At 42.6% G+C, this 26109-nt stretch overlaps 1 protein-coding gene across 1 annotated transcript; it reads left to right on the top strand.

Annotated features, from left to right (window-relative positions):
- Positions 1-18: 18 nt before the first annotated feature.
- Positions 19-26109, top strand: ATP6V0E1 (ATPase H+ transporting V0 subunit e1). The gene is made up of 4 exons (XM_065905251.1): positions 19-206; positions 4834-4881; positions 19838-19967; positions 25617-26109. The coding sequence occupies exons 1-3, from the start codon at positions 103-105 to the stop codon at positions 19929-19931; spliced, it is 246 nt and encodes an 81-aa protein (XP_065761323.1). The 5' UTR covers positions 19-102; the 3' UTR covers positions 19932-19967; positions 25617-26109.

Raw genomic sequence — 26109 nt, 5'->3', positions numbered from 1 at the left:
GGGCGGGCCTTTGCGCGCGCAGGTCCCGCGGCCGGGGTTGACACTTCCGGGTGGGACCCGAGTGTGGCGGAGGGCCCGGGGCTGGCGCTTCCCGCAGCAACCATGGCGTATACCGGCCTCACCGTCCCTCTCATCGTGATGAGCGTGTTCTGGGGCATCGTCGGCTTCCTGGTGCCCTGGTTCATCCCTAAGGGTCCCAACCGGGGGTAAGTGCGCCAGGCCTGCCTGGGGAGGGAAGCGCGGTGAGAACCCGCCGGCCGGGCGGGGAGAGGGGCCACGGCACCGTGGGTCGGAGACCTTGTCCCGGTGATCCCGCCTTCCAGTCAGGCCTCGGCCCCCAACCCCCGACAGCCCCCCGACTTCCTTGTCGCGGCAGCCTCAGTGTCTACTAGCCCGAACTGAGGAAGGTGACCTCCGGCGGATCCTCCTTGGAAAGAAGCTTTAGGGGAATTTTTTTCTCCTCACGCCTCTGTGTGGGGAGGGTGCCGTCGGAAATGGATGTCTCTCTCCTCGAGGAGAAGTTGGGGCTCATCACCAGACGGCTGTCGCCCCTTTAGCCCCGCTGTCTACCCAAATGAGGCCTCGTTTTGCCAACACTTTAAAGGGACGGATCAAATAAATAGAAATTGGCCTCTCTTCCTCACAGGCTGTCGCAGTTGCACGGCACACGCTTGTGCCGCAGCGTTGAGCCCAGGCCTTGCATCTAGTGGGCGCCAGGAGCTAGCTGGGGCTTGATCTGGAGCGAGGTTAATTACCAAAGAGCAGGAGGTATTGTTTAGAAACCCCTGCGTCATACCTTTCAAAGGGCGCTCCCGCACTTGTGTATGAGTGTAACACAAGCTCTTAGAATGATTGGTTAAGAAAGACTCCCCCCCCCCCCAATCCCCCGACTTCTTTGTTAAATAGAGCTTTTTCTGTTTTATAAGTAAACTTTTTTATTATGGTATGAAACAGTCTTATCTTCAAAGGAGCTTTGGAAACCCTCTTTTAGGTTCCTCTTTGCCTTTTAGTCATTTTTTCTCAGTGACACGATCATGTGGGGTGAAACTTACTATGAATCACAGATCTTGTTTTTTTCTTTGAGACTAATTGGTGACTTCACAGTGCTCTGCATCCATAGTAGGCATTCAATAAAGGGCTGTTGAGTGGTCTATTGCCTTTATTAAAGGAAAGAAAATGCTCTTACTTAATAGTTTGTGACCTGAATCCCTTTTGCTGTCTGGAATAAACTTGTGTTAGACCTGTTCCTTTCATCTAGCTTACAAGTAAATCATAATTTGTTTAAAAAGTAAAAATTGTAGGTGAATTTATCATTTGGTTGTATTAGGTCCACCTTCTGCTCCCCTCTACTCCCCCCTCAGATGGCATCAGTTATGTAGGGTCGTCTTTCCAGCCTGTAATAGATAAGAATTCTCAGGTTATTGAAACAATTTGTGTTAACCAAATTTAATTCCTTGGACTTGTTTCTCCTGCTAGAGTTAGAGAACTTCAAAGTGCTCCTTTGTTGTGTTTCTGTCGTCAGCTATTTCCTTACCCACTGTCTTTCCAGCGTTCATGCTCAGAAAGCATTTACTAATGTGCTGGTAGTGTTGACCACTTCTTTCTTGAAGATCCCCATTTGGGGCCCAGTGTGCCCAGCCTTGGGGTCTTGATGCCGTTGCTGTTACCCAGAGTATTGAAATGCCTCCTGTGGTATGGGCTACTTAGTTTGTAGTCCTAGTGTTACAATTCAGGTTTGACCTGCTAGTAATACGTGTTATCTGGATTTAATTCATAGCCTCCACCCCAGTCCTTGTTATTTCCTGCTCTTGGCAGGATTGAACAGGTCTTAAAACACAAGGTGTCTCCTAGGAGTTACTGTATTATACTTTGAGAAACACTGCTCCCAGTTGGATGATCCCTGTGACCTTGGATAATTTAACTTTTCTATGTTCCTATTTCCTCACTGTAAAATGGAAATATTAGTGCTAAATTATTATTGGTTCTCTTTTACCTCTTGAAAAGACTGCAGATAATTTTTTTTCTTTTTTTTTTACTACACGGAGGAGCTGAATTGCTTCAAGGACTATGATGAATTTTTAATGCAGGAGAGCATTTCTGATTTGAAGGATTGACAACATCTTCATTAAGGAGATCAGTAAAGGTGCTGTGTGAGAGGGAGAGAAAGGAGTTTTTTGCTGTTAAATTTTCTTCTCTGAGATCCCTGCATGTCAAAATGCAGAAACTTGGTTGATTAGGAGGATTTCAGGACCTTGTAAAACTGGGGGGAAATGGGGGCAAAAGGGAAAAAGGTCTTCTGAATCTGTGTGTAACCTAAAGCAAGCCCCTTACTGTCATCTTTTTCTGCACCTGAAAAAGAGCGGAGTACAATGAAGTCTGTACCTGGAATGCTGGTTCCTAACCGTTCCTATTCTTTATGATGTCCTACTCTCCTCTTTAGGAATCCAGAGATTCTCTATAAAAACTTCAGGTGGGGGAGGGAGTGGAGACAGAGAGCAGGGATTAGTGTGCCAAGGGTTCACAGCTCCAGTTTTTTCAGACATAACATTGTTACACATACAGAAAAAGAGAGTAGTGCAAGTGTTATGTAACACCACCTAGATTCAGTAATGTTAACATTCACATTTGCTTTGTCTCTGAATCCAGGTGTGCACACACACACATACATAATTTTGCTGAACCATTTGAGGGCATATGCAGTCATTTTGACACTTTACCCCTGAACACTTAAGCAGACCATAACTAAGAAAAAAATCACATTAGGAGCTGATACTTTTGGGTTTTTTGGCCATGTCACACCTCTCAGCTTGCGAGATCTTAGTTCCCCAGCATATTGGGCACTTGGAGTCCTAACCTCTGGACCACCAGGGAATTCCCATGAGGGACCTTTTGCTCTCCAATGTCAAATGAATAGTACAAAGGGGCCTCAGCTGTTTCCGTTTTCTGAGATGGTCTTTTGGGGAAGAGGAAGACTGAGGGAGGGATTCTGGGCAGGGGCAGGAGAATGGAAGGAGATGAACAGGAGCTTGGGATGGAGGATAAACAAACATGATGTGTTTGGGGACACTCAGGGCACCCATGTTCAGGAATGAAATGCTGTTTGAAAGTATAGGGGCGAGAAGGATGAATGGAGGGAACTGATTACAAGTGAGAAGCTGGATTTGATTTTATAGATCTTCCAACATGTTTATCATGAAACTATCAAAATTTGGTAGTGCGACCCTTAATGCCTATTTATGTATGTATTATATTATAAGCTTAATGTATAAGGTACATATTTTGTTGAAGAATGTGCCTTCAGGATATATATAGAGTCTGACCAATTCTCAGGACCCATACTGCTACCAGGCTGGTCCATTAATGCAACTCTCCTCTAACTGGTTTTTCTGCTTTTCCCTTTGCTTCCTCTTCCCAGGTCTGTTTTCACCCTGCAGAGAGATCCTATTACAGTTTGGATCATATTTTGTCAGTGTTGTTAGTTGTTTGGTTGGATCCAACTCTGCGACCATATGAACTATAGCCCATCAGGCTCCTTTGTCCATGGAATTCTCTAGGCAAGAATACTGGAGTGGGTAGCCATTCCCTTCTCCAGGGGATCTTCTTCACCCAGGGATTAAACCCGGGTCTCCTGCATTGCAGGCAGATTCTTTACCATCTGAGCCATCAGGGAAGCCCCATTTTGTCAGTCCTCTCTTCAAATCCCTCCAGAATAGCTTCCCTTTTCCTTTCAGAGGCTATAAGATACTTCTGACCTCCCTTCCTACCAGGCTCTCCTTGCTGTGCTCAGCCACACAAGTCTCTGTCCTCTTTGAACCTGATACCCTCTCACCAGGAGCCTTTGCTTTGCTAAACTTCATCCCTTTTGTTTTCTCCTCTCTCCAGAGCATGGTACACGGAGGACACACTCTGTTGAATGAGTGAATGGACAAGGGAATATATTAACCACAGGGGGAAAAAAATATCACACACACGCACACAGAATTTCTAAAGGATAAGTTAAGCATCGCCCATATAGGAGTTATGATATCTGGTCCCTGCCTTCTAGGAGATAGTCTTGCATACTCTGTGGGGTGTGGAGGTGCCATATTTGGAAATCATTCTTACAGATGATGGGGGTGCCTTAAAGGTGTTAAGGACTTCCTTGGTGTTCCAGTGGCTAAGACTCCATGTTCCCAATGCATACTACCCAGGTTCGATCCCTGGTCAGGGAACTAGATCCTGCATACTGCAGTTAAGACCCAGAGCAGCCAAAAAACAAAGAACTAATCCTTATCAGTTGGTGACTGCAGGTGCAGGGGCGAATGAGCAAGGAGATGACAAATCTGAGGGATGGAAGTGGCAGAGCTTTTCGGGAGTAGGAGATTTCAAAGGGGAGAAAGTGAAAAGAATATCACAAGTTCAGTTTTTTAAAATGTCAGAGTTCAGCTGCTCAAAGATCCAGGTTTAACTTTTTCAGAAAGAAATGGAGATGGGGAGAGATCAAGGCTAAAAAGTATAGTATCATTTCATTGCAGAGAATACTACCAGATAGGGCAGTTACTTGGGTATCAAAGCTAATTACTACTGCAGCCTTTTGTGTTCAGTTTTAGATGGGTTTGGAATAGACCTCTAAACTGTGGCATCAGTACACATTCCCTTATATACAAATGTTAATGACTTAGGTAGAATTCTGCTGAGTGCGTGCAGGGCACCCTGCTGTCTACTGATGTTTCAGCGGATCAGATCCATCTTCCTAGAGTGCAGTCCTTGCCAGCTGGATCACCTGGGAAGGGAGCGTAAACCTCCTACAAGGTTTGCATAGTTATCTAATGATCGCACTTTTTTTCCCCCCAGAGTTATCATCACTATGTTGGTGACCTGTTCAGTTTGCTGCTATCTCTTGTAAGTAGTTTATTTCTAAAATAATAATCAGTTATTTCTGGTATTTATCATGTGTGATTAAAAGTTAAGTAAGTGGTTACAAGTTAAGTTTCATGGTTATCAAGTTAAGTTTTGGTTTTCAAGTTAAGTTTGGTTAAGTTAAGATTATCAAGAAACTTAACCAAGTTAAGTTTCATGGTTATCATGAAAGTTTATACTTTTGTTTAATTGGGGTTTGTTCTTGGGGTAACATCTAGAAATAGTAACTTAAGATTGGAAAGAAGATGTTTTCCTATGTTCAGTATGTTACCTAAGAATTGTACAGATGCTCAGTTCTGGCAATACAGGTGTAATTTATTTGGCACTTATTTCAATCATATAATTAGCTGGAAATTGTCATCGTACTACTTTAGATTTTACTTCCATGAAGTATTTGAGCCTATTCTTTTCAGTTAAATATCGTGTTATGAAGCCAGTAAAGCCATTTTTGTTATGACTTTTGTTTATCTCATGAATAGACGTTAAACTGAAATTGTAATCGAGTAGAGAGAGGGTAATCTTTTAAAATAATTCACTATACCTTATATCAAAGTATGATAATAATTGACTTCCATTTGAATAAATTGTATCAACTGTTGAATGAAAGCTTTAGGATATATGAAGTCATTTCTCAACATATATTTTTGAAATATTGTTAGAAATAGCAGGACAGCATTTGAGGTATTCTGGTGGTTTGTTGTTTTTTTTTTTCAATTTTATTTATGTATGTATTTATTTATTCTTTCGGCCACACTGAGTAGCCTGTGGGATCCTAGTTCCCTGACCAGGGATCGAACGGAGCAGGGATTGAACCCATGCCCCCGGTGTTGGGAGCTTGGAGTCTTAACCACTGAACTGCTAGGGATGTCCCTCTTTTTTTTAAATTGAGATATATTTCGCATACCGTAAAATTTATCCTTTTCGGGATTGCTTGTTTTAAAACCAGCAATTCTTTCTTGTAAAAGAGAGAGAGCTTGCTAGTTTCCTGAGACTTCCTTGTTTGGGAAAGTATTGGTGATGGCCAGCTATTGTTTAGTGCTCACATATGGTAGGAAGCAGCACTTCTAATCCTGTGACGAAAAGCCATGGTTCTCTGTGACTCTGAATCTGAATTTCTTATATCCTGGGGCTTTTGCATTGAGGTTTTTCAAGGAGGTTTGTGGGTAGGAGCCAGTTCTAGTTGTTGGCATACATCAAAACCTGCCCCTGTCAAAGAGCTTTAAATTACCATGAATTTTGGCTGTCTGGCCATTAGATTACTTGCTTAAGTGCAGCTTGCAGTGTTTAAAGCTGAATCATATAGCACGATAGAAGTGTGGCTGAGGATGATGTTTAACTGCCTTGACACGCGAGCTTAGATGATGCGACTTTGTGCGGTTGCCTTGTTTTAGTCTTTTCTTTTTAGGAAGGTTAAGAGGCTTTTTCGGGTCTTCCCCAAAAGGCCTGAAGTGTGAAACATTTCACAGTTCCCCAGAATGGAAGTCTGACAGGCAGTGAATAGAGGACATTCTTATTCTAGCTGTGTTTAGCTCTAAAGAGTAAATGAGAAGAAGTACTTGCATCAACAATTCCTCATCTGAGTAGGGGTGATTGAGTACCAGTCTGTCCTACCGAATTAAATGTCCTCTAGAAATTCCAGCAAGGGAGCTCTTTATCAATCCAGGAGCGAAGGAGTGGTCCTGTGATTGAAAAAGCCTTTTTTTCATTCCTTTGATCTCTGCTGCATGAGCAGTAAGGTTGGTGGTGGGATCTTAAAAGAGAGAGACAATTATTGTACAGAGGAACGACTTGAGATTAAACAAAGATGAGGCAAAAGTGTTCTATGACTTTCTGGTCCTCCACTCTCTTTGAAGTCTGGTTAATTTTCTGGATATTTTTAAAACAGGCAGGAGACCTTTCCAATTAGTCTCATGCCTCGTGTCTTCATTTTCAAGTATAAAATACAATAACTGGACTTGGTTGGAAATTATGTTACTTTGAGTCTTAGTGACTTGGTTAAGAACTGATTGAGTCCTTACCTCTTGCGGTCTAGATTTTTCCCTTTGTCCCAGTGTGCTGGCGGCTGCTCTGTTGACCGTGGGTCAGTAGTGTCATCAGTGTGTTAATAAAGGTAGTTAGTACAGAGTGTTCCAACATTAAATGCTTCCGGAGGCCATTTTATGGGGAAGTGAGCTGGGTGGTATAGACTTCACGCAATTTTTTTAAGGTTCTCTCTCTTTTTTTTTTTTTTTTACTTTTATTTGTTTTTGACTGTGCTCGGTCTTGTCGCTGTGAGGGATTTCTCTAGCTGTGGTGAGCGGTCTCCTCTCAGGTTGCAGCCGGTGGGCTTCTTGTTTCGATGGTTTGTCTGATGGGGAGCCCAGGCTGTAGGTGCACGGGCTTCGGTAGCTGTGGCGGCAGGCTCAGGGCTCGTGGCTCCGGGGCCCTGGAGCCCCGGCCTGGTAGCTGTGGCCCACGGGCTTGGTCATGTGAAACCTTCCAGGACCAGGCTCTGACTCTGTCTGTCCTGCGTGGGTGGGCGTTTCTTCACCACTGAGCCACCAGGGGCCCAGCTATGCAATTTTCTTTTGTTTCTTTGAAACTTGATCTTTTATCCTATTTACAAAATACCTGCCTGAAACCTACAGATGGAATTCAAATTCCAAATATTTTACATACCTTATTCCACACAGGGGTGTGATTCTGTAATACATTTAATTTGAAATTCAAAGGAAACTTTACTGTTTGACACTAGTACATATCGTTTCTTGAACATACCTCGTCTCTAGTAAGACATGCCCAAAGAAACTAGATTTCCTAAACAAAGTCATGTTTTGAGAAAGTCATATACTTTTGAATTGCCTTCTGTTTGTGGCATTCCTCTCTTTCCAGTTTGTTCTAGTCCAAGGTTAGATTCCATGGGGTGTACCTTGTTTGAGTTCTGAATAAATCAGGATCTCTGCCAGAACAACCAGCTTGTGTTACTAGTTCAGCAGAGGAAAGCCTGAATGCTCTACATATGGTTCCCTCTCTGAGGCGCAAGATCACTTTTGTTTCTTAAGCATACAGGCCTTTTAGTTACTATTCTATACCTTCTCTTGGTCTTAGATTAATTGTTAATTTGAATTATGTTGTAGCTTACTCTGAGTCACAGAACTCACATCTTCAGAGTAAATTAGAAATTTAGTATTATATTGTGAAGGTGCAAGCACTTGACTAATTGTAAATCTTACCTGCAGAGTGATAGAGAAAAAGAAATGTTGACTAGGAGACCAGAAGACCTTAATTCTCCTAGGTTGAATGATATTTGACCTGATTATGTTGTAGTACGGTTCGGTGAATTTTTGAATACGATGCTGTGTGTGAAAACTTGTAATGAAGAACAAGAAAAATGTATTATTATCAGTGATTTTTAAATATTATTATTTTTTAAAATAACTGTTTATTTGTGTATTTATTTTTGATGTTGCTGGGTCTTCATGACTGTCCGAGGGCTCTGGTTGCAGCGAGCGGGTCTGCTCTTCGTTGAGGCTCGAGGGCTTCTCCCTGCTGAGGCTTCTCTTGTTGCGGAGCACAGGCTCTAGGGTGCTGTAATCGTGGATTTTTCTATTTCTCTTTAAGAACGATCCTTGTTTGTTTCATGTTTTAAAGCTCTGTTATTAGAAGCATGCATGTATATGATTGTCATATGTCTTCTGATGAATGAACATTTCTAACATTATCAGATATCTTTATCCTTGGTAATACTCCTTAACTCAATTTTTACTTTGTCTTATTTATATCAATAATTGTACCACTTTTCCTGTGTTCGTTATATCTGTGTCTTTTTAGAACATGTCCTTTTGAAGACAGTATATGGCTTGGGTTTACTATTTCATCTATTCTGACTGTCTTTGCCTTTTGGCAAAGGGATATTCCTTATACAATTAATGTAACTAATGTAAGTAATGTATCTATTATAGCTAAGTTTGGGTTCACTATTTTGTTCATTGTTTTCTGTTTGGCTCAACTCATTTATGTTCCTCTGTCCTTTTAAACCTTACTTTGGGTTAGGTGAATATTTTGAGTATTCTGTTTTAATACCTTCAGGGCATTTAGCTATTCTTTTGTGTTTTTCTCCCCCTTCCCTTTATTTTATGTATGTATTTTTATTTTAAAAATTTTTTCTGTGCTGGATCTTCATTGCAAGTAGACTCTCCATAGTTGTGGGCTTGTGGGGGCTTCTCTTGTTGTGGGGCTCAGGGTTAATAGTTGTGGCATGCAGGCTCTCTCTGGGCAAGCTCTCTAGTTACTGTATGTGAGATCTTAGTTCCTGGACCAGGGATCAAACCCATGTCCCTTGCTTTCTAAGGCGGATTCTTAACCACTGGACCACCAGGGAAGTCCACATTCTCATTTTTGAAGGATTTTTTTTTTTCTTTCAGACAATTTTAAAGGTGCTCTTCCATTATCTTCTGTCCTCCATTATTTCTGCTGAGAACTCAGCTGTAATTTGAATAATTGTTCCTTATGCATTCTTTGTGCTCTGAGTGTTATTAAGATTTTCTCTTTATTTTTGCTTTGCAGCATAAATTCTACTATGGTGTGCATAGGTGTGAATTTATTCTGATTAGGTTTGCTGAGCTATTGGAACTTAACTGTTCTCCACCAAATTTGAGAAGATTTCAATCTATGTTCTTTTTTTTTCCCCCTCTATTCATTCTCCTTCCGAGACTACAGTTCCACCTATGGTAGACTTTGATTTTCTTTTCAATTTTTTTTCCTGTTTCTTCAGTTTGGATAAGTTCTGTTGATTTTTCATCAGGTTCACTATTTCTCCTATCATCTCCAACCTTATGGTAAACCCATCCAAATATTTTTCAGTTCATATATTAAACTTTTTTGTTCAGAATTTTTATTTGGTTCTTTATTAATGTTTTAATTTACTTTCTGATATTCCCAATCTGTTCATTCTTTATAACCAATTTGTCTTCTAAGTCTTTAAACATATTTATAATGCTGTTTTGTTTTGTGTTTATTCTAGAACGATAAACGCCTTGATTACACGAGCTAGTATAGGAAGGAGGAGGACTTATTTGCCTTTCTGTGCCTTGATTTCCCTCAGATAGAACTCTAGCTCCTTGCCCTCTAGTATGCAGCCATTTGTAGCCCACATTTGGGCTTCCCTGGTAGCTCAGTTGGTAAAGAATCTGCCTGCAGTGCGGGAGACACTGGTTCGATTCCTGGGTCGGGAAGATCAGCTGGAGAAAGGGATAGGCTACCCACTCCAGTAATCTTGGGCTTCCCTGGTGGCTCAGCTGGCAAAGAATCCACCTGCAATGTGGGAGATCTGGATTTGATCCCTGGGCTGGGAAGATCCCCTGGAGAAGGGAAAGGCTACCCACTCCAGTATTCTGGCCTAGAGAATTCCATGAACTGTATAGTTCATGGAGTCGCAAAGAGTTGGACACGACTGAGCGACTTTCACTTTCTGCTTAAGAGACATTACCTTTTGGAGGGGTGCACCTCACGTGCATTTGGCATGGGGAAGTTTCCTGACTAGGGATCGAACCTGTGCCCCCTGCTGTGGAAGTACAGAGTCTTAACCACTGGCCTGCCAAGGAAGTCAGAGATAACATTACCTTTTAACTGCAGCTTCTGTATAATTTTGGACTCAACTTCTGTTGATTCCTTTGTCCTTGACTGTTGATTACATTTCTTGAGGGTTTTTTGCCTGTGTATTTTTTACTAAATGCTAGATATTGAATCTAGCTAGATACTTACTAAAGCTAGATATAGATCATTGGGAAAGACCCAATACTGGGAAAGATTGAGGGCAGAAAGAGAAGGGGGCAGCAGAGGATGAGATGGTTAGATAGCATCACTGACTCAATGGACATAAATCTGAGTAAACTCTCGGAGATAGTGAAGGACAGGGGAGCCTGGTTGCAAAGAGTTGGACATGACTTAGCAACTAAGCAACAGCAAGATATTGTAAAGTATAGACATTCTGGATTCTACTTAAATTATTAATTGATCACCTTAAACCTGTGGAAGCTTGGTTTTACACTTTGTTGGGGCAGATCTATTTCAGTTTTGCCCTTAGAGTGAGTTCTCCATTAAGGTGTGGCCCTTCTGGGGTTTCAGTGGAAAGTTTGAGGTGGCTCAGGCCGCTCTAACTTCAGAGTCCAAGTTCTCTTTCTCTGTCACACACAGCAGCAGAAGTCTCTGCTCTTGTCTTTTTCTCCTTTTCCACCAGCGCTTGGCATTTGCCTGCATGGTTCAGGGATGAGCCAAGGAGTTGAGGGGAATTTGAACATGTGTTGGGCCCTTTGTGATGCATCTTTCGAGATTTCCCCTCTTACTTTCCAGCTGCTCTGGCAGCCCTGAACTTACCTTTTGATACCTCAAGTCAAGAAGACTGCAGTGTTTTGTTTGAGCTTCACGTAGACTGGACAGTGTCCTCTGGGGAAATGCTGTATAAAATTCCTTATTTCTTTCATGGATTGAATCCCTTCAGACTCTACCTGCTTTGGACACTCTCTAGTACCATCAATTAGTTGTTTTTTTGTATTTTGTCCAGAGTTTATAATTACTTTCTATAGAATGAGTCTGATATAAGCTACTTATTACCAGAACCAGAACATTACCTATTGACATTTTTTATGTTCAAGTATTATAGTTTTTCATTTCTATAGAAGTTCTTTTTGCTGCTTTTATTATAGTTTTGTTTTCCTTTCCTGTCTTCCCCTTTCTTTCCTCTCTCCCTTTCTTTTTCCCTGTGTATATTTTAAGTGTATCTTATTTCTTAAAACATAGTAGACAGTTTATTTATAGTCTGTGTCTGATAATTTCATTATCTGAAGTCCTTGCAGGTTTATATCTGCTTTTTGCTGTCTCTCACTCGTAGTGCCTTGTTTCCATATGCATTTAGTTATATTTGACTGTCGTATGTTCGTTTTCCCTATAGATATTTGATTGTTTTTTTGTTTTTTGACTGCGCCTTGCGTCTTGCAAGATCTTAGTTCCCTTACCAGAGGTTGAACTTGGGCCTTTGGCAGTGAAAAAAGCATGGAGTCTGACCACCAGACCACCAGGGAATTCCCTGTTTTCTCTAGTTTTATTTGTATGACTTCTTTGAGGCCGGATATGAAGGTGGGCTCCTCCAGAAGGGATTTACATTGCTTCTACCAGGTGCCTAAGGCTATCCCCAGAGTGCCATTAAATTAAATAAAATTCTTGGTATATTCTTTTTAAAACCATGGGCTTCAAGAATCCCCCTGCCAGTGCAGGAGATGCAGGTTTGACCCCCGGGTCAGGAAGATCCCCTGGAGGAGGAAATAGCCAACTGCTCCAGTATTCTTACCTGGGGGATCCCATAGTCAGAGGAGCCTCGTGGGCTACAGTCCAGGGAGGTCACAGAAGAGCTGGACACAACTTAGTGACTGAACAAACGAAAAACAGCAAAGCATGAATTTGAGTTGGCAAACTTTCATGAAGACTAATTCTCTGGGCAGTGTTTTTCTCCCTCCTGCTTGGTATTGGTATCTGAGACAGTTGATTTTCCTAGCATTACACTCAAGGGTTTTCTTTGATTTATCCTTGCCTTAAGACAGAAAGAACCCTTTGGGGTCTTAGCTTTTTAGTGGGTGTGTGTGAAACTTTTGTTAGACTCTGTACCTTGAATGGGCCCTGAGCCTTGTCTACCATTTTTCTTGCCCTGTAAGGTCTGAAAACAGAAGCGTGAGTTAGTCTGGTTTAGTGTATGCTCTCAAAGTGTGGAAAGCAACCTGTAGTCACTTTATTTCCCTCTGAGTACTTGCTTTCGCTTAGTTTTTTTGGTCTGAGACTTGCTTACGTTTCTCTTGTGGATGCATGGTGAAGTATTACAATGTCTTGACCTGTTGATAGTGGAAAGGAAATCTAGGTACCTGGCCCAGCATATTATTATGTACTGTATGAGAAAGTCTGGTTATCTTATTCTGACAATATAGTCTTTTCATTTATAATTTGGCAGAAAAGAGAATTTGAACTGAAAGGCCTAGTATAGAAAGTGTGGAAGAAAAAAGGAAAGATAATTCAAATTCAGAGCTGCCAAAAATAGGGCATATTCCTATTTTGTACTGTAGTAGTGAAAGGGCTGTAGCAGAGATAGAGTTGGCTTCAGGCAAATGGAAAGTAAGTTTGTACCTTCTCATCTGGAGCTTGGGGTCCTCTTCCAGACTCCCATAACTGTGGAAGAATAAAGTTCTGTTTCCTTGGCTGGGTATCAGTTGGGGGGCTGCCCTCAGCTCCTGGATGCCATCCACGTTCCTTGCCCTTCCGTTGTCAAAACTAGCAAGAGAGAATCTTCCTTTCTGTCAAATCCTTCTCATCCTCTAGCAGTCTGGGTTCAGTAAGGAGGTAGAAACCATACAGCAGATTAAACACAGGAAGTTTAATGTAATTGTACACTGACAGAAGAGTAACTCTAAGAGAGGAGGAAACTCCACATGGTACCTGAGGGCTTAGGGAGGACAAGGATGGGCACAGATGGCTTGGAGAGGATCCAGACCTTGTGGAGAAGGTTCAGCCCACCAGGTAGTGGAGAAGTTCACTGTCTTGGCCAGGCTGGAGTTGGCTGGAGTTGCTGGGCAAACACTTGGCCACACTCCTGAGTGCAGGCAGGAGAGTGGGCATGGGAGATCCGTGACCTGGGTGTGTGTTGGGAATCCTTGCGACCCTATGAGCAGGAGGACCTCGAAGCATGTAGTCCAAGCAGGGCTCTGGTTTCCATGTTGAGACGGCTGCAGAAAGGTTATTTCCAGGTCTTGCCTCTACCTCGAAGAATGACCGTGTTCTGGGCTAAAGCCTGTGCAGGTTCCGCCAAGTGTCCTCACACCCACGCCCCCAGCTTCTAGCCCTTGCCTGCTGTGCCCCTCCAGCTCCCTCTGCTGAGAAAGCTTGACATCAGGCCCACTTGAAAGGAGAAAAAGTAACTCATTTGTTTACTACAGAGCTCTTATTACAGGGTGCATTACAAGATGACTGGCAATGAATTAATAAGTGGTACATGCACTCCAGATGTCCTTGGTCAGGAAGAGTCTTGTCTCTTTTAGGAGCTCACCTGATTAGGTCAGCCCACTCAGTAATTTCTCTTTCTTTTCTTTTTTAAATCGAAATATGGTCTTCCCAGGTGGCTCAACAGTGAAGAATTCCCCTGCCAGTGCAGGAGATACAGGTTCGATCCCTGAGTCATGAAGATCCCCTGGAGTAGGAAATGGCAACGCAGTCTAGTATTCTTGCCTGGAAAATGCCCTGGCAGACTATAGTTCATGAGGTCACAAAGAGTCAGACACAACTGAGCACACATATAGTTGATTTCTAGTGTTCTAGGCGCACAGCAAAGTGATTCAGTTATACATGTACACACATATATATTCTTTTTCAGGTTATTTTGCATTATAGGTTACTGCAAGATGTTGAATATAGTTTCCTGTGCTATATATTAATAGTAGTTCCTTGCTGATTATCTGTTTTACATATAATAGTGTGTATCTGTTAAGCTCTTAATTTATCCCTCTCCTCTCTCCTTTGGTAACCATAAGTGTGCTTTCTGCTTATGGGTTTATTTCTGTTTTGCAAATAAGTTCCTGTGTATAATTTTTTAGATTCCACATATGAGTGATTGTCTGACTGACTTAGTATGATCATTTCTAGGTCCATTCATGTTGCTGCACATGGCATTATTTCATTCTTTTTTATGGCTGAGCAATAATTTGTGTGTGTGTGTGTACCACAGCTTCTTTGTCCATTCAACTGTTGATGGAAATTTCCCTTTCTTAAAGCCAGCTGTATTTTTTTAAGGTGTAGTGGATGTATAATATTATGTTTCAGGTGTACAGCATGGTGATTCATAATGTTTAAAGGTTATATTCCATTTATAGTTATTATAAAATATTGGCTATATTCCCTGTGTTGTGCAGAACATCCCTGTAGCTAATTTTGTGCAAAACAGTTTGTATCTCTTAAATCCCTGCCTTTGTAATGCCCCTCCCCTCCTCCCTCTCCCCACTGGTGACCACTGTTTTGTTCTCTGTATCTGTGAGTCTGTTTCTGTTTTATATTCACTAGTTTGTTTTATTTTTTAAATTCCACCTGTAAGTGATGCACAGCATTTGTCTTTCCCTGTCAAGGCAGCTGTATCTTACAGCATAATCTAATCGTGGTGGTGGTTCTCCCATCATACCCACCACTCCCTGTTTATGCAGGTGTATATGCAAGGGGATGGGAGTTTGGGGGCACCATCTTAGAGTTCTGCCTACTGCAGACTGGGTGGGGGTGGGAGAGGAGGCGGAGAGGAGAATGACTGCTGCCTGAGAAACTCCTTGGTAGAGTGAAATAGGTTGCATTTCATTCTGTGGCTTGAATACATTTTTAGCAGTCTCACAGAGAAAGAGAAGGAATGACTAGTGTTTATTGAACATCTATTTGTCAGCTACTACAAGAGCACTTTCATGTATTATTCCTTTGGCTCTTAGCATCTTAGGCCGGGATTATCGTCTTCATTTTACACAGAGGAAACTGTTTACACAGAGGTGTGGGGGTGTAGGCTCAGTTGCCTAGAGTCACTGCACTTATTTTTATTAATATTTATTTATTTGGCTGCACCGGGCCTTAGTTGCAACATACAGGATCTTTAGTTGTGGCATCTAGTTCCCTGACCATCCACTAATTTTTGATGTATTTAAAACTGAATCTAACCCTATCTAATACTGAATTACATGCTTTCTAATAGTGTCTAATAACATTACTGCCCTTGAAAGAATTTGTGTCATTGGACTGGAATGAGGGTTTGACAGAAGTCATCTCAGTAGAGACAGGTCAAGTCACGTCTCTGCCGCCTCTTAAGGAGCCCTCTGAGGAGGTCACTCCTGTCGAGGCCCTCGCTGGCGGACCGCAGAAGAGAAGTCCTAGCCCGGCTTCCCCTTTCCAACAGGGAAGCCAGGCAGCTACCTGCTTGACCTGTGTGTCACCGGGAAATAGCCATGCCTGTGTTCCCTGTTCTCTTATCTGAATGTGGAAAAGAACACAACAGGATTTTGAGCGACCTCGGTATAGCCTTTTCTGTGGGGAGGACGTATTTTGTGCTTGAAGAATTCTAATGACCAAGAGCTGAGCTCGTGGTAAGTGGCCAGGAGTGTTTGTAGATGAATACCCTATTCCTCTCTCTCTTCCAAAGCAGACTCTGCCACCACTCTTGGTTTGTCTCTCACGAGGTCATGAACCCGGGGATGCAGGTGGGGGCGTGGCCCCTCATCTGAGATTCCTTTTGGCATCCTTCGGGCCATGGCATTGGTAAATAACTGTGGAATAAAAGAGGAACTCCAAGCTGCCTGATGTGTTTCATCCATGATGCCCCATGGGAGCAGCCCAGTATTGTGGGACTCAGAAGTCCTGGGTTCCCTTTCCAGCTCTTTCCGTGTTCGCCACAGGAGTATTAAGCTCCCTGGGACATAGTTTCTTCATTGTTAAAATGAGGGAGGTGAACTTGACCTCTGGTCCATTCCAGCGCCACAGTTCTCTGAAAGATGCTACCCTGCTGTCACTTCCTCGGTAGCTTGATTAAGCTCAGAAGGTTAGTTATTAGGCTGAACTTCAGGTTGTGGAGACATGTGGAACAGTTTGGGCAAATATGAAGAGTACATTTAGTTCTCTCTTCTTGGACACATGAAGTAATAGATTCATTGGAATATGAGCTCTTTCTCCACCCACTTCCATCAATTCAGAGTGGATTTTTTTTTTTTTTAATCCTTCCAGTTCTGCACTGTGTTTATCAGCTTGAAAGAAAAATCTGAAGTCAGGCAGTAACCAGAAGTGCAGGCACAGAACTCAGCTGGTTACAAGGGGGAAATTCCATCATGAAATTTCAAATGAACTGACCTGGGCTGTTTCCCAAGGAATTTTCTTGAACTTTGGTTTGTTGTGGTGGTGATTGTTTTAAGTAAGCTGTTTTGCTTGATTTGAAACATTAAAAATAGTCTGTAAAATTAAATTCAAAAACATTTCTGAATACTGATCTGAGCAAGCAGAAGAGACTTCATTCTTGCTTCTGGATATTTCTTTTTTACCTCAGGTACCAAAGGCTCAGTGGTGGACCTCACCAATAGTTAGCAAATGGATTCTTTGTTTCCTTAACTCCCAGACAGTCGTCCCCACCCCCAGCTCAGTCGTCCGACTCTTTGCAACCCCGTGGACTGTAGCTTGCCAGGCTCCTCTGTCCAGACAGTTTAGATTTAGCTAAACTGATTGATGCCTTCTGAACTGCTGTCCGGTAGGGTATTTCAGAAGATAACTTTCGTAGTAGGAACATTCATCACGACCTGATGATGGGTTCAGGAGCAGCTGCCACTTAATTAGTATCAACCACAGGCGAGTCATCTCATCTCTCGTCCTCAGTTTCCTTCACCATGTTGTGGGAAAATTAAAAGAAAGATCTTTTGTGAAGTAGAACATGATTTTTTTTTAAAGCTCCCTGGGTGTTTATAACATACAGTCAGAGTCAAGCGGTATCGCTGTGCTTCATTGTACAAAGTGCTGGGAGATGGTTGTTTTTGTTAAGTATTATACGTTTTTGGTAAGGAGAAGAGACGCTCTGACGTGTTTTTACTTAGCATTTCTAAGCACTGGCCAGGGTTTAGGTCTGTCCTGAAGGACGGACACTGTTCGTTCTGTCTGCTCCCGTTGCCTGCTGGGATCGGGAGAGTCTGGGTCTGAGTGGAATTTTCCATGCCTCTCAGCCCTGCGTCCTTGGTGTTCGCTGCAGTCACAGCTCTTCAGGGTGTCCGCCTGTGTGCCCTCCTCTTTCTTTCTCTCAGAGAGATGTTAAACCTCAGCTGCAAGTCTGCCTGTTTTGTTTGTGTCAAATACTGTGGTTCGAAGGACAGATCAGAGAGTCTCCTCTGAGTTACCTTTTTGTTTATAAAGTGAGTCAGCTTGAGGTGGCTGTCTTGGCCCAGTGCCCTCAGGTGTCACATTTCCTGTCACAAAACCGCTTTCTGGTGGGGTGGGGTGCGGAGGGCTGGTGCCTGATTTCTTTCTGTAGGTAAAGCTGCTAGAGCTGCCGTGTGTAGATTCTTCAGCAGTCTGATGGTCAGGGGTCAGCATCAGCTTCTTGATCCTTTGACTGGGAGAGTTCTAAAAATGACCGCAAATGGCAGAAAAGAGATCTAACAAGACCGTGGCCTGGTTGCGTTTGGCTGCTTCCTCTCTTCTAGGGCAATTTAAAGTCCTAAAATAGTAGAAGGAGACTACTGTAGCAGGTTATCTACTTTCCTTAGAAAGCAATTCCTAGTATCCCATGCAGAGAGGACAGTGATGTCAGATTGCGATGCTGAAATCCATCCTCTAGGATCTGTGGCAGATAGAGTCTGGGCTTGGGTACCAGACACCCTCCCCGTAAATGAGAGCAGTTTATTTCTAATTTAAATAAAAACTCATGTATTTTGAATAGGAATTAAAGGCACTGTGTGTTCTACTTCATTCTGGGCTCCCCTGTAGCAGTACCTTCTTGGAAAGGCCTTCCTGCGCACCCCATCACAGAAGTACTACCTCCATCGTTCTCTACTCCTTCGCCTCACTGTATTTCCTTCCTGATTCTGTAAGCTTTGCGAGAGCGGTGCCATTTCATTTTCTCCTTGTGTGTGCTGAGACCACCTTAAATGTTTGTTTAATGAAGTAAACCATGGAATGGTTTGAATGGCTGGACATTAGCTTGCTGTCTTTCTGTTGAGTCGTATGAGTTCTTTATATATTTTGGATATTAACCCCTTATCAGATGTATGATTTACTGTCTTTCTTTTTGTTATTTGCTTTGGTCCGAGTTCAATGATTCTCAGATTTCACTGGGTATGTGGATTCCTGTATCAGATAGAACACTATTTATTCAGAACTTTGTGAATGGTAGAAGAAAACTTTAAAGTCAGTTTTGGGCTATGTGCTATTTTTCACTTCAAACCCTGAAGTACATAACATCATCATACGTCCTCCATAATCGAGTCTACGATACAGAGGAATACCTTATTACTTTAGATCTGAAGTAAGCAAGGGCAGTTAGATGTCCATTTGGTTCAGCTCTCCTGGGGCCCCCAGATACGTAACACATTTTAGTGGTGATGGTGATGAGAAAAGGGGTGCTCAAGTGATACAGTCTAATTGGGAGATGGTGGGCTGAAATTTAACCCTGGCTGTACCAGTAAAAATGGGTGTGTTGGACTTGGCTGGTAGTTCAGTGGTTAAGAGTTGCCTGCCAATGCAGGGGACACAGGTTTGATGCCTGGTCTGGGCAGATCCCACATGCCATGGGGCAGCTGAGCCCTTGAGCTGCAGCCACTGACGCCCGTGTGCCTGCGAGCCTCTTCTCCACAAGTCGAGAAGCCACTGCAATGAGAGGCCTGCGCAGCACAACTAGAGAGCAGTCCCCACTCCAAGCAGTGAAGATCCACGGCAGTCAGTAAATAAATAAATAAAAGATTTTTAAAATATGGGTGTGTCATATTGGTTGTGGGTCTTAGCATTTGGAGAAGGGATAAAGTAAACTGATTTTTCCTGAACCCAGAAGTTGTGATTTTGATAAACTGGGATTAGGCAAAAACACTCTTGAGTGACAGTATCATATGAATTCAGGAGATCTTGAATATTTGGAAAGGGAATTAAGAATATGAGTGAAAAGACCAGAGGCATACTATGATGAAGCTTCATTGGTTTGTCAATAATGTATCAAAATGAAGACAGGATTAGGTCTGTGAAGCCTTTTTTTTTTTATAAGACATGTTCCCATTAACATGATGTGTTTTATGAACTTTAAATGTATTGAAAATCTGGTCTGAACAGAATAGACTTAAATTCTACCAAAGCGCTTTCCTCATCCTAGCTTAAAATGGTCCTGTTCCAGCATGATTTCACCACTTTTTGTTGTGCTTCCTTCTCCATTATTTTTTAGTTGGCTGATTGCAATTCTGGCCCAACTCAACCCTCTCTTTGGACCACAGTTGAAAAATGAAACCATCTGGTACCTCAAGTATCATTGGCCTTGAGGAAGAAGACCTGCTCACTGGTACTCAGTCATTGAGGTGACTATGCCCTTGACCTTTCACATCAGTGTTGTCAGTCGGTCAGCTGGGGCTTGCCTGGACTTTTCCTCCTTTTAACACTTGGCAAGGGCAGGCTGCTCTGAAAGCAAACACAACTGAATAGCAGAAATAGATTTAGAACTTAGGCCATTCAATCTACCAAAGGATTTATCCACAAGATTCTTTTAAATCGTATTCTTACCCAGAATATTTTTGAATTACTTTTGCATGTGGTCTTTCGGACACAGATCAAGAACATGACTATTTATACTTGGTATTTCAAGATTCAGCAACTTGAAGTGGCAGACAGATTTTAGATGAAGGGTGTCTCTGAATGCTTTGGCAGAGAGAGACAGATGTGTTTTGAAAATTGGTCTTCAAATTGCAGGTTACATTTGCTTCTGAGCATCAGAGAAGTGAGGAGTGGTGTAGTGGAAAGATTTATTCACTGGTCAGGAGTCAGAAAACTTGTCATTTCCTTTGTTCCTCTATCTCCATTTTGTTAAATGGAGGCTAGTGCTAAATGCTTGACTAGATTCAGGTTCAGCTTTTTTGGCAAGCACACTTAAATGGTTCTGTGAGCTTCATATCGCCTTGTATCAGGGGACTCACAGTGCTTGGCTCTCTGGCCTTAAGTGATGCCAAGGTGCTGGATTCGTGTCCCTCCAGGTGAAGAGGTCTCTGTCAACCTTTGTCCAGTGATTTTTATCCACTGATGATCTTAGCCTGCATTGCAGTGGAAATTGCAAAATGGAAATGTTTTACTTCTTTTATTACTCACATATTTGATTAGGTGAAAGATTTCTATAAAAACAAACTTTTCTTCATCGACTAGGGTTATTTAGTAACCTTGAAATATAGATCAGATAAGAAAAGCAGGATATATATTTAATTTTTCCTTTTAATTTTCAGAGTAAGATGTTGGTGCCCAAGTTACTTCCAGGGGGTCCAATGAGGTTTTCTCTTCTTTCCTTTTCAGTTTTAATCAATTACACATCTGTTACCCTTTTCAGACTCAGTTCTTTCTTTGGCCTTATGGGCACCTGTCTGGACTAGCTCCTGTGTCCTTGTGCTTCTAGTCTTTGGTTGTTCTTTCTCTGGCAGCATCAAGGTGTCCCAGACCTCTCTTCTGCGTTTCTTCACCTGGAGTCAGCTTTCCCTCCAGTTGCTTGTCCTCACCTGGTTAGGAAAAGTATTCAGTTCTGTACGTGACTCTTTAAGAGGCCAGATTTGGACAGTAGGAGATACAAGCCAGGCATGGTATTCAGTGGAGAAAAATGAGGAACAGTCATGGAAGCTATTGAATAACTTCATACAGATGAAATTGAATTAATCTCAGACAGGACACTTACAAACAGCTAGCCAGTCCTTTGTTACTTTAAACACTTTAACTGCCATAATTTGCTTTGATATGTTAATAGGCTGAGTTAATACCACATTACGTTTATTGGCTGGAAATTTTACCCAGTACTTCTAAGAACAGTGCTCAGTCCATCTCTGCCCCCTGCCAGTCGAGTTTCTGCTTCTAGAGCCTTGATCCATGAGATACTTATTGGAACTGTCACATCAAGTTTGCTGTTTTTCCAATGTCCTATTTTCCTACAAAATTGTGGTGTTGGAGAAGACTTTTGAGAGTCCCTTGAACAACAAGGAGATCAAACCAGTCTACCCTAAAGGAAATCAACCCTAAATACTCACTGGAAGAACTGATGCTGAAGCTGAAGCTCCAATACTTTGGCCACCTGATGTGAAAAGCCGACTCACTGGAAAAGACCGTGATGCTGAGAAAGACTAAAGGCAGGAGGTGAAGGGGGAAACGGAGGATGAGATGGTTGGATGGCATCGCTGACTCAATGGACATAAGTTTGAGCAAGCTGTGGGAGATGGTGAGGGACAGGGAAGTCTGCTGTGTTGCAGTCCATGGGGTCACAGAGTCAGACATGACTTAGCGACTGAACAGCATTTTCCTGCAGCTTTGGGGATGTGATACTTGTGTAGAGTCTACTCAGAGTGGCCTCAGACCACTGTTCTATAAGTTGGTTCGTTAACCACATCATGGTAATATATTTAGATGAGCTTATGTAGTTTACTACAGTCCTAAAGGGCAGGCAGAGAAGGCAATGGCACCCCACTCCAATACTCTTGCCTGGAAAATCCCATGGGCGGAGGAGTCTGGTAGGCTGCAGTCCATGGGGTCGTGAAGAGTCAGACACGACTGAGCGACTTCACTTTCACTTTTCACTTTCATGCATTGGCGAAGGAAATGGCAACCCACTCCAGTGTTCCTGCCTGGGGACTCCCAGGAACGGGGGAGCCTGGTGGGCTCCCATCTCTGGGGTCACACAGAGTCAGACATGACTGAAGTGACTTAGCAGCAACAGCAGCAAAGGGGAGGCATTCTGTTTTATTACAAAGTCTGGACCAGAGAGGAATAGAGTATTGGTTATTAGGCCTCTGCCCTGAGGGAGCTGTTTTCTTATGCATTCCAAAAATACTTGAGTGTCACGAGGTGGATAGCACCGTGATCCACCATGAGTGGGGATTTCAGAAGAATCTGTGGGCTCTAAAGGTGTTCATGATCTATTGAGAGGTTGGAATTAAGCCATATTTGTGAAAAGTTTACATAGTGCAAGGTGCTTTATGGTTAAGCCTGTCATAGTTTCCCCTGTCACTTAGGGTCAGAACCCATTCAATTGTTTCTTTCTCCTTCCTCTTCCTTGAATCCATTTGAGCCTGTTTCACCACTTGTCTGCCTATCTATTCGTTGTTTCTCTTTCTGGGACCCTAATTTCTGAATTGATCACTGCAACTCTGAATTATAGCAATGGATGCCTCTGTACTGGGGTATCTACAAACCACTACCTTGTTTATCTTCCTGATACAACACTTCCTGGAACACATCACTGCTTGCCCCAGAAGCTCAGTAGTTCTCTATGATCTTTGTAAATCATGAGGTCCCTGATTCTAATGGGTACATGCTGTTTGGAATGCTGTATGTTACGTGTTGTAAGCACAGCTTGTCAGGGTCACCAAAGGTCCCATGCACCGCAGAAGATAAGAATGACTGATCTGCAGATTCTGTCCCATTTTCTCACTCAGCGGGTGAGGCCTGCCACATCTGCCCTCAAACCACCTTCGCAGCCTCTCTTTTCACAACTTTCCTCAGTGACCTACTGGTTCTAGCCACACTGTTTTCATGTTCTCAAGCTAATTAGCTTTACTTAGCTTTTCCTGCCTCTCACTATACCCTTCATTAATTCAGAAGGCAAGTTAGTAAACACAAGATTCAGTGAACGTTGTTCTGGTTTCTTGTCTCCACTCAGCCATTCTCTTCATTCTTTCTGATGTTTTCTCTTTGAATGTCCAGCTTACAAATCCTTGCACTGTGCTTCCTGGCCACAGTGGCTTCACAGTGATCTCTTCTGTCCTACGCGTATTTGGCTCTGGAGGTTTTGCCATCCATTCAGTGCATTGCCTTGAATTGTGAAGCACTCATGCCTTTAGTTTGATTAAATACCTCTTGTAGTTAATCTTCTACAATAAATATATGCATTACACATAAAAGTAAAGAAGGAATTATTTTGTGAATTTATCTAGAATGAAAAAGATAAAAATGATACCTGTTCTTTGCTTAAAAAAATATATTCACTCATTCTTCTCCGAACAGATTTCTTGGTTCTAGTCTTAATATTTTTCTGTTTCTTCATTCTCTATCTTAGCTGAAAGTAGCCTTGTGATTCCTTTATTTTACAAAATGAGAACATGGACCCTTTGGTCGAGTTCCCCAAAATGGCTGTTTGATATCAGAGAGACGATTAGAATATGTGCTTCTTTAATTCACTCCAAAATCAGACCACAAGTCTGTGCCACTGAACATATTGCTCGCTCACATTGATCTTAAACTGGTATCGCTGAACTTGAGGCAAAATCATCCCCTCTATGTGGTTTTTCAAAAGTGAAGACTCGTTTTCCTCTTTTGTGATTGTTCATTTGCCCAGAAGGGTCTAAACAATGAGGAAGTCTCACAGTATGCTCTTCATAGAAATTAACACACACAAAAAAAGTCATTTCATTACTTCAAATATTCCCAAGAAAAATTAATAATCTGCCTGAAACTCGGGTCTATGAAGAGGGCTGTTCCGCTGGCTTAAGTAGGAGAAGAGAAAATGATATCAGATTAGAGGAGAATCCACCTGCCCAGTGCAGGAGATGCAGGTTCGATCTCTGGGTCGGCAAGATCCCCTGGAGGAGGAAATGGCAACCTACTCCAGTATTCTTGTCTGGGAAGTCACATGGACAAAGGAGCCTGGCTGGCTACAGTTCATGGGTTTGCAGAGTCAGACACTACTGAGTGGCTGAGCACGCACACAAGGTTTTATGAAGCCGAGGAAGAAACTGGTAGCTCTGGCCAGCCCCTGCCTGGGCTGCTCTGGTTGTTTTCCTTAATATGTAGTAAAAAAAAAAAAAAAAAAAAGCCCTCTAATTACATCTTCAGTTAACTGTTTACAGTGTCCTGCCCTAACGGGTCCCCCAGCAGTCTGGTGCTTTCCACCATCCAGGGCAACTGGCCTACCCAGTTTGCCCCAGGAAGACTTAGCAGCAGTCTTGTGTCCGCGCTGGGCACCTTGGCCCCGGGGCCTTGGGAAACCTGTCATCTAATCACCCTGCAGTGTGGATTCTCCTGGGTGTGCCCACCGGTTTGGAAAATCTCAGTAGCCCATCTAGTCTACGTATGGATTTTTCAACCCTCAATCTTTGTCAGATTTGCCTGCCACAACCACACCTCATCTGAATTTAACTAGCCCCTCACTCCACTTGCACCTCAATAAACCTCTTCTGGCAAATGGTGGGTCATAACCAGCTTGTTTTCCCACTAACTCAGTGCTTGTGTGGAAATTACCTCTTAAAGAGGTAATTTTTTTGTTTAATTTTCTTTTCTTTTTTTTTTTTAGTTTCAAAAGTAAGCATATGTGACTTTATTTATAAAACATTATAAAATCAGCTTTACATGAAGGAGTTCATGAGACCGCTGTGTGAAGATACCTATTTTAAATGCTTGCTAGCTCTGCAAAGGTGGTGTTGCAGCTTTAAACTTCTAGAACAATTCTCCTTTGTCACCTACACTTGGGGTGGCAAGAATGGTGAGCCATCTCGAGTACCAAGCAACCTGTTATTGAGGAGTTTGACATAGGGAAAAGCCTGCCTGCCTGTGGGAGCCTGGCTTCCATGTTGTCAGAGGAGGAGAAGTGCAAATCCAGGTTCCTGAAAGCCAAGTGAACTTGTCAGACCCCAGTGCGATTGGTTTCAGTCCACTCCACTCTTCTTGCTTTCTATAACACTGTCAACCAGGACTTGGGCTCCTCGGTTTAGCGCTGTCCTTGGTAACCGGACTTCTTGTCACAGCCTTGCCGGAACCTTGTATTTTAACTAAGCCCACTTTCATTCAGGCATCTATGGAGCACCTGTATATAGGGTTGGCCTAAAAGTTTGTTCGGATTTTTCCACACCATCTTACAGAAAAACGGGAACAGACCTTTTGGCCAACCCAATGTTTGAAATGATTAGCTTAGGTGACTTTCCCGGTGTTACCCTTTTGTTCTCCTGAGGATGGTGGAAAGGCCCAGTTACTGGAACGGTTTTATTTTGCAGGTCACGGAGAGAACTCCTCTAGCTGCAAAATCACCTCCATACCCAGACCACCTCCTTGACGTGCCCACTGTGGCCATCAATTGCCTTAAACGTTCACCCACATTTGAATATCTTTTTCTACAATGCAGTATTTTTTTCCTGTTACCTTTTTTACACTTTGAATGATGTGCCTCTTTAAGCTAAACTGTGCTGCCTCTGTAAAATCTTTATGTACTCTTCTGAGCTGGAAAGTGCTGGTGTTCTGAGAAATAACGTTACTCTCTCCTTGGAACCGATGGATTTGAAGATGGCTCCTGCCTGCTCACAACATGAGAATCCGCGGAGTGTTTAAAAAACTGTTACGTGACAATAAGTCTCCAGTGGGGCAGTCATTAGGAGAACACGTTTTCCAGAGAAAATCTAACCCTCCAGAATTATACCAAAGTATTTTCAGGTTGAATTTCTTATTTCTGCCATTTGTTGGAATAAATTATTTTTCTGCTTTCTATGGAAA

The sequence above is a fragment of the Muntiacus reevesi genome, chromosome 14 (genome assembly GCF_963930625.1).
Source record: "Muntiacus reevesi chromosome 14, mMunRee1.1, whole genome shotgun sequence".
Taxonomy (NCBI): Eukaryota; Metazoa; Chordata; class Mammalia; order Artiodactyla; family Cervidae; genus Muntiacus; species Muntiacus reevesi.
This window is presented reverse-complemented; position numbering and strand designations above follow the sequence as displayed.

Coding starts and splice junctions, on each gene's coding strand:
- ATP6V0E1 (XM_065905251.1), top strand. CDS start 103: ATGGCGTATACCGGCCTCACCGTCCCTCTCATCGTGATGAGCGTGTTC. Junction 207..4,833: donor CCTAAGGGTCCCAACCGGGG/GTAAGTGCGCCA, acceptor TTTTCCCCCCAG/AGTTATCATCACTATGTTGG. Junction 4,882..19,837: donor TCAGTTTGCTGCTATCTCTT/GTAAGTAGTTTA, acceptor ATTATTTTTTAG/TTGGCTGATTGCAATTCTGG.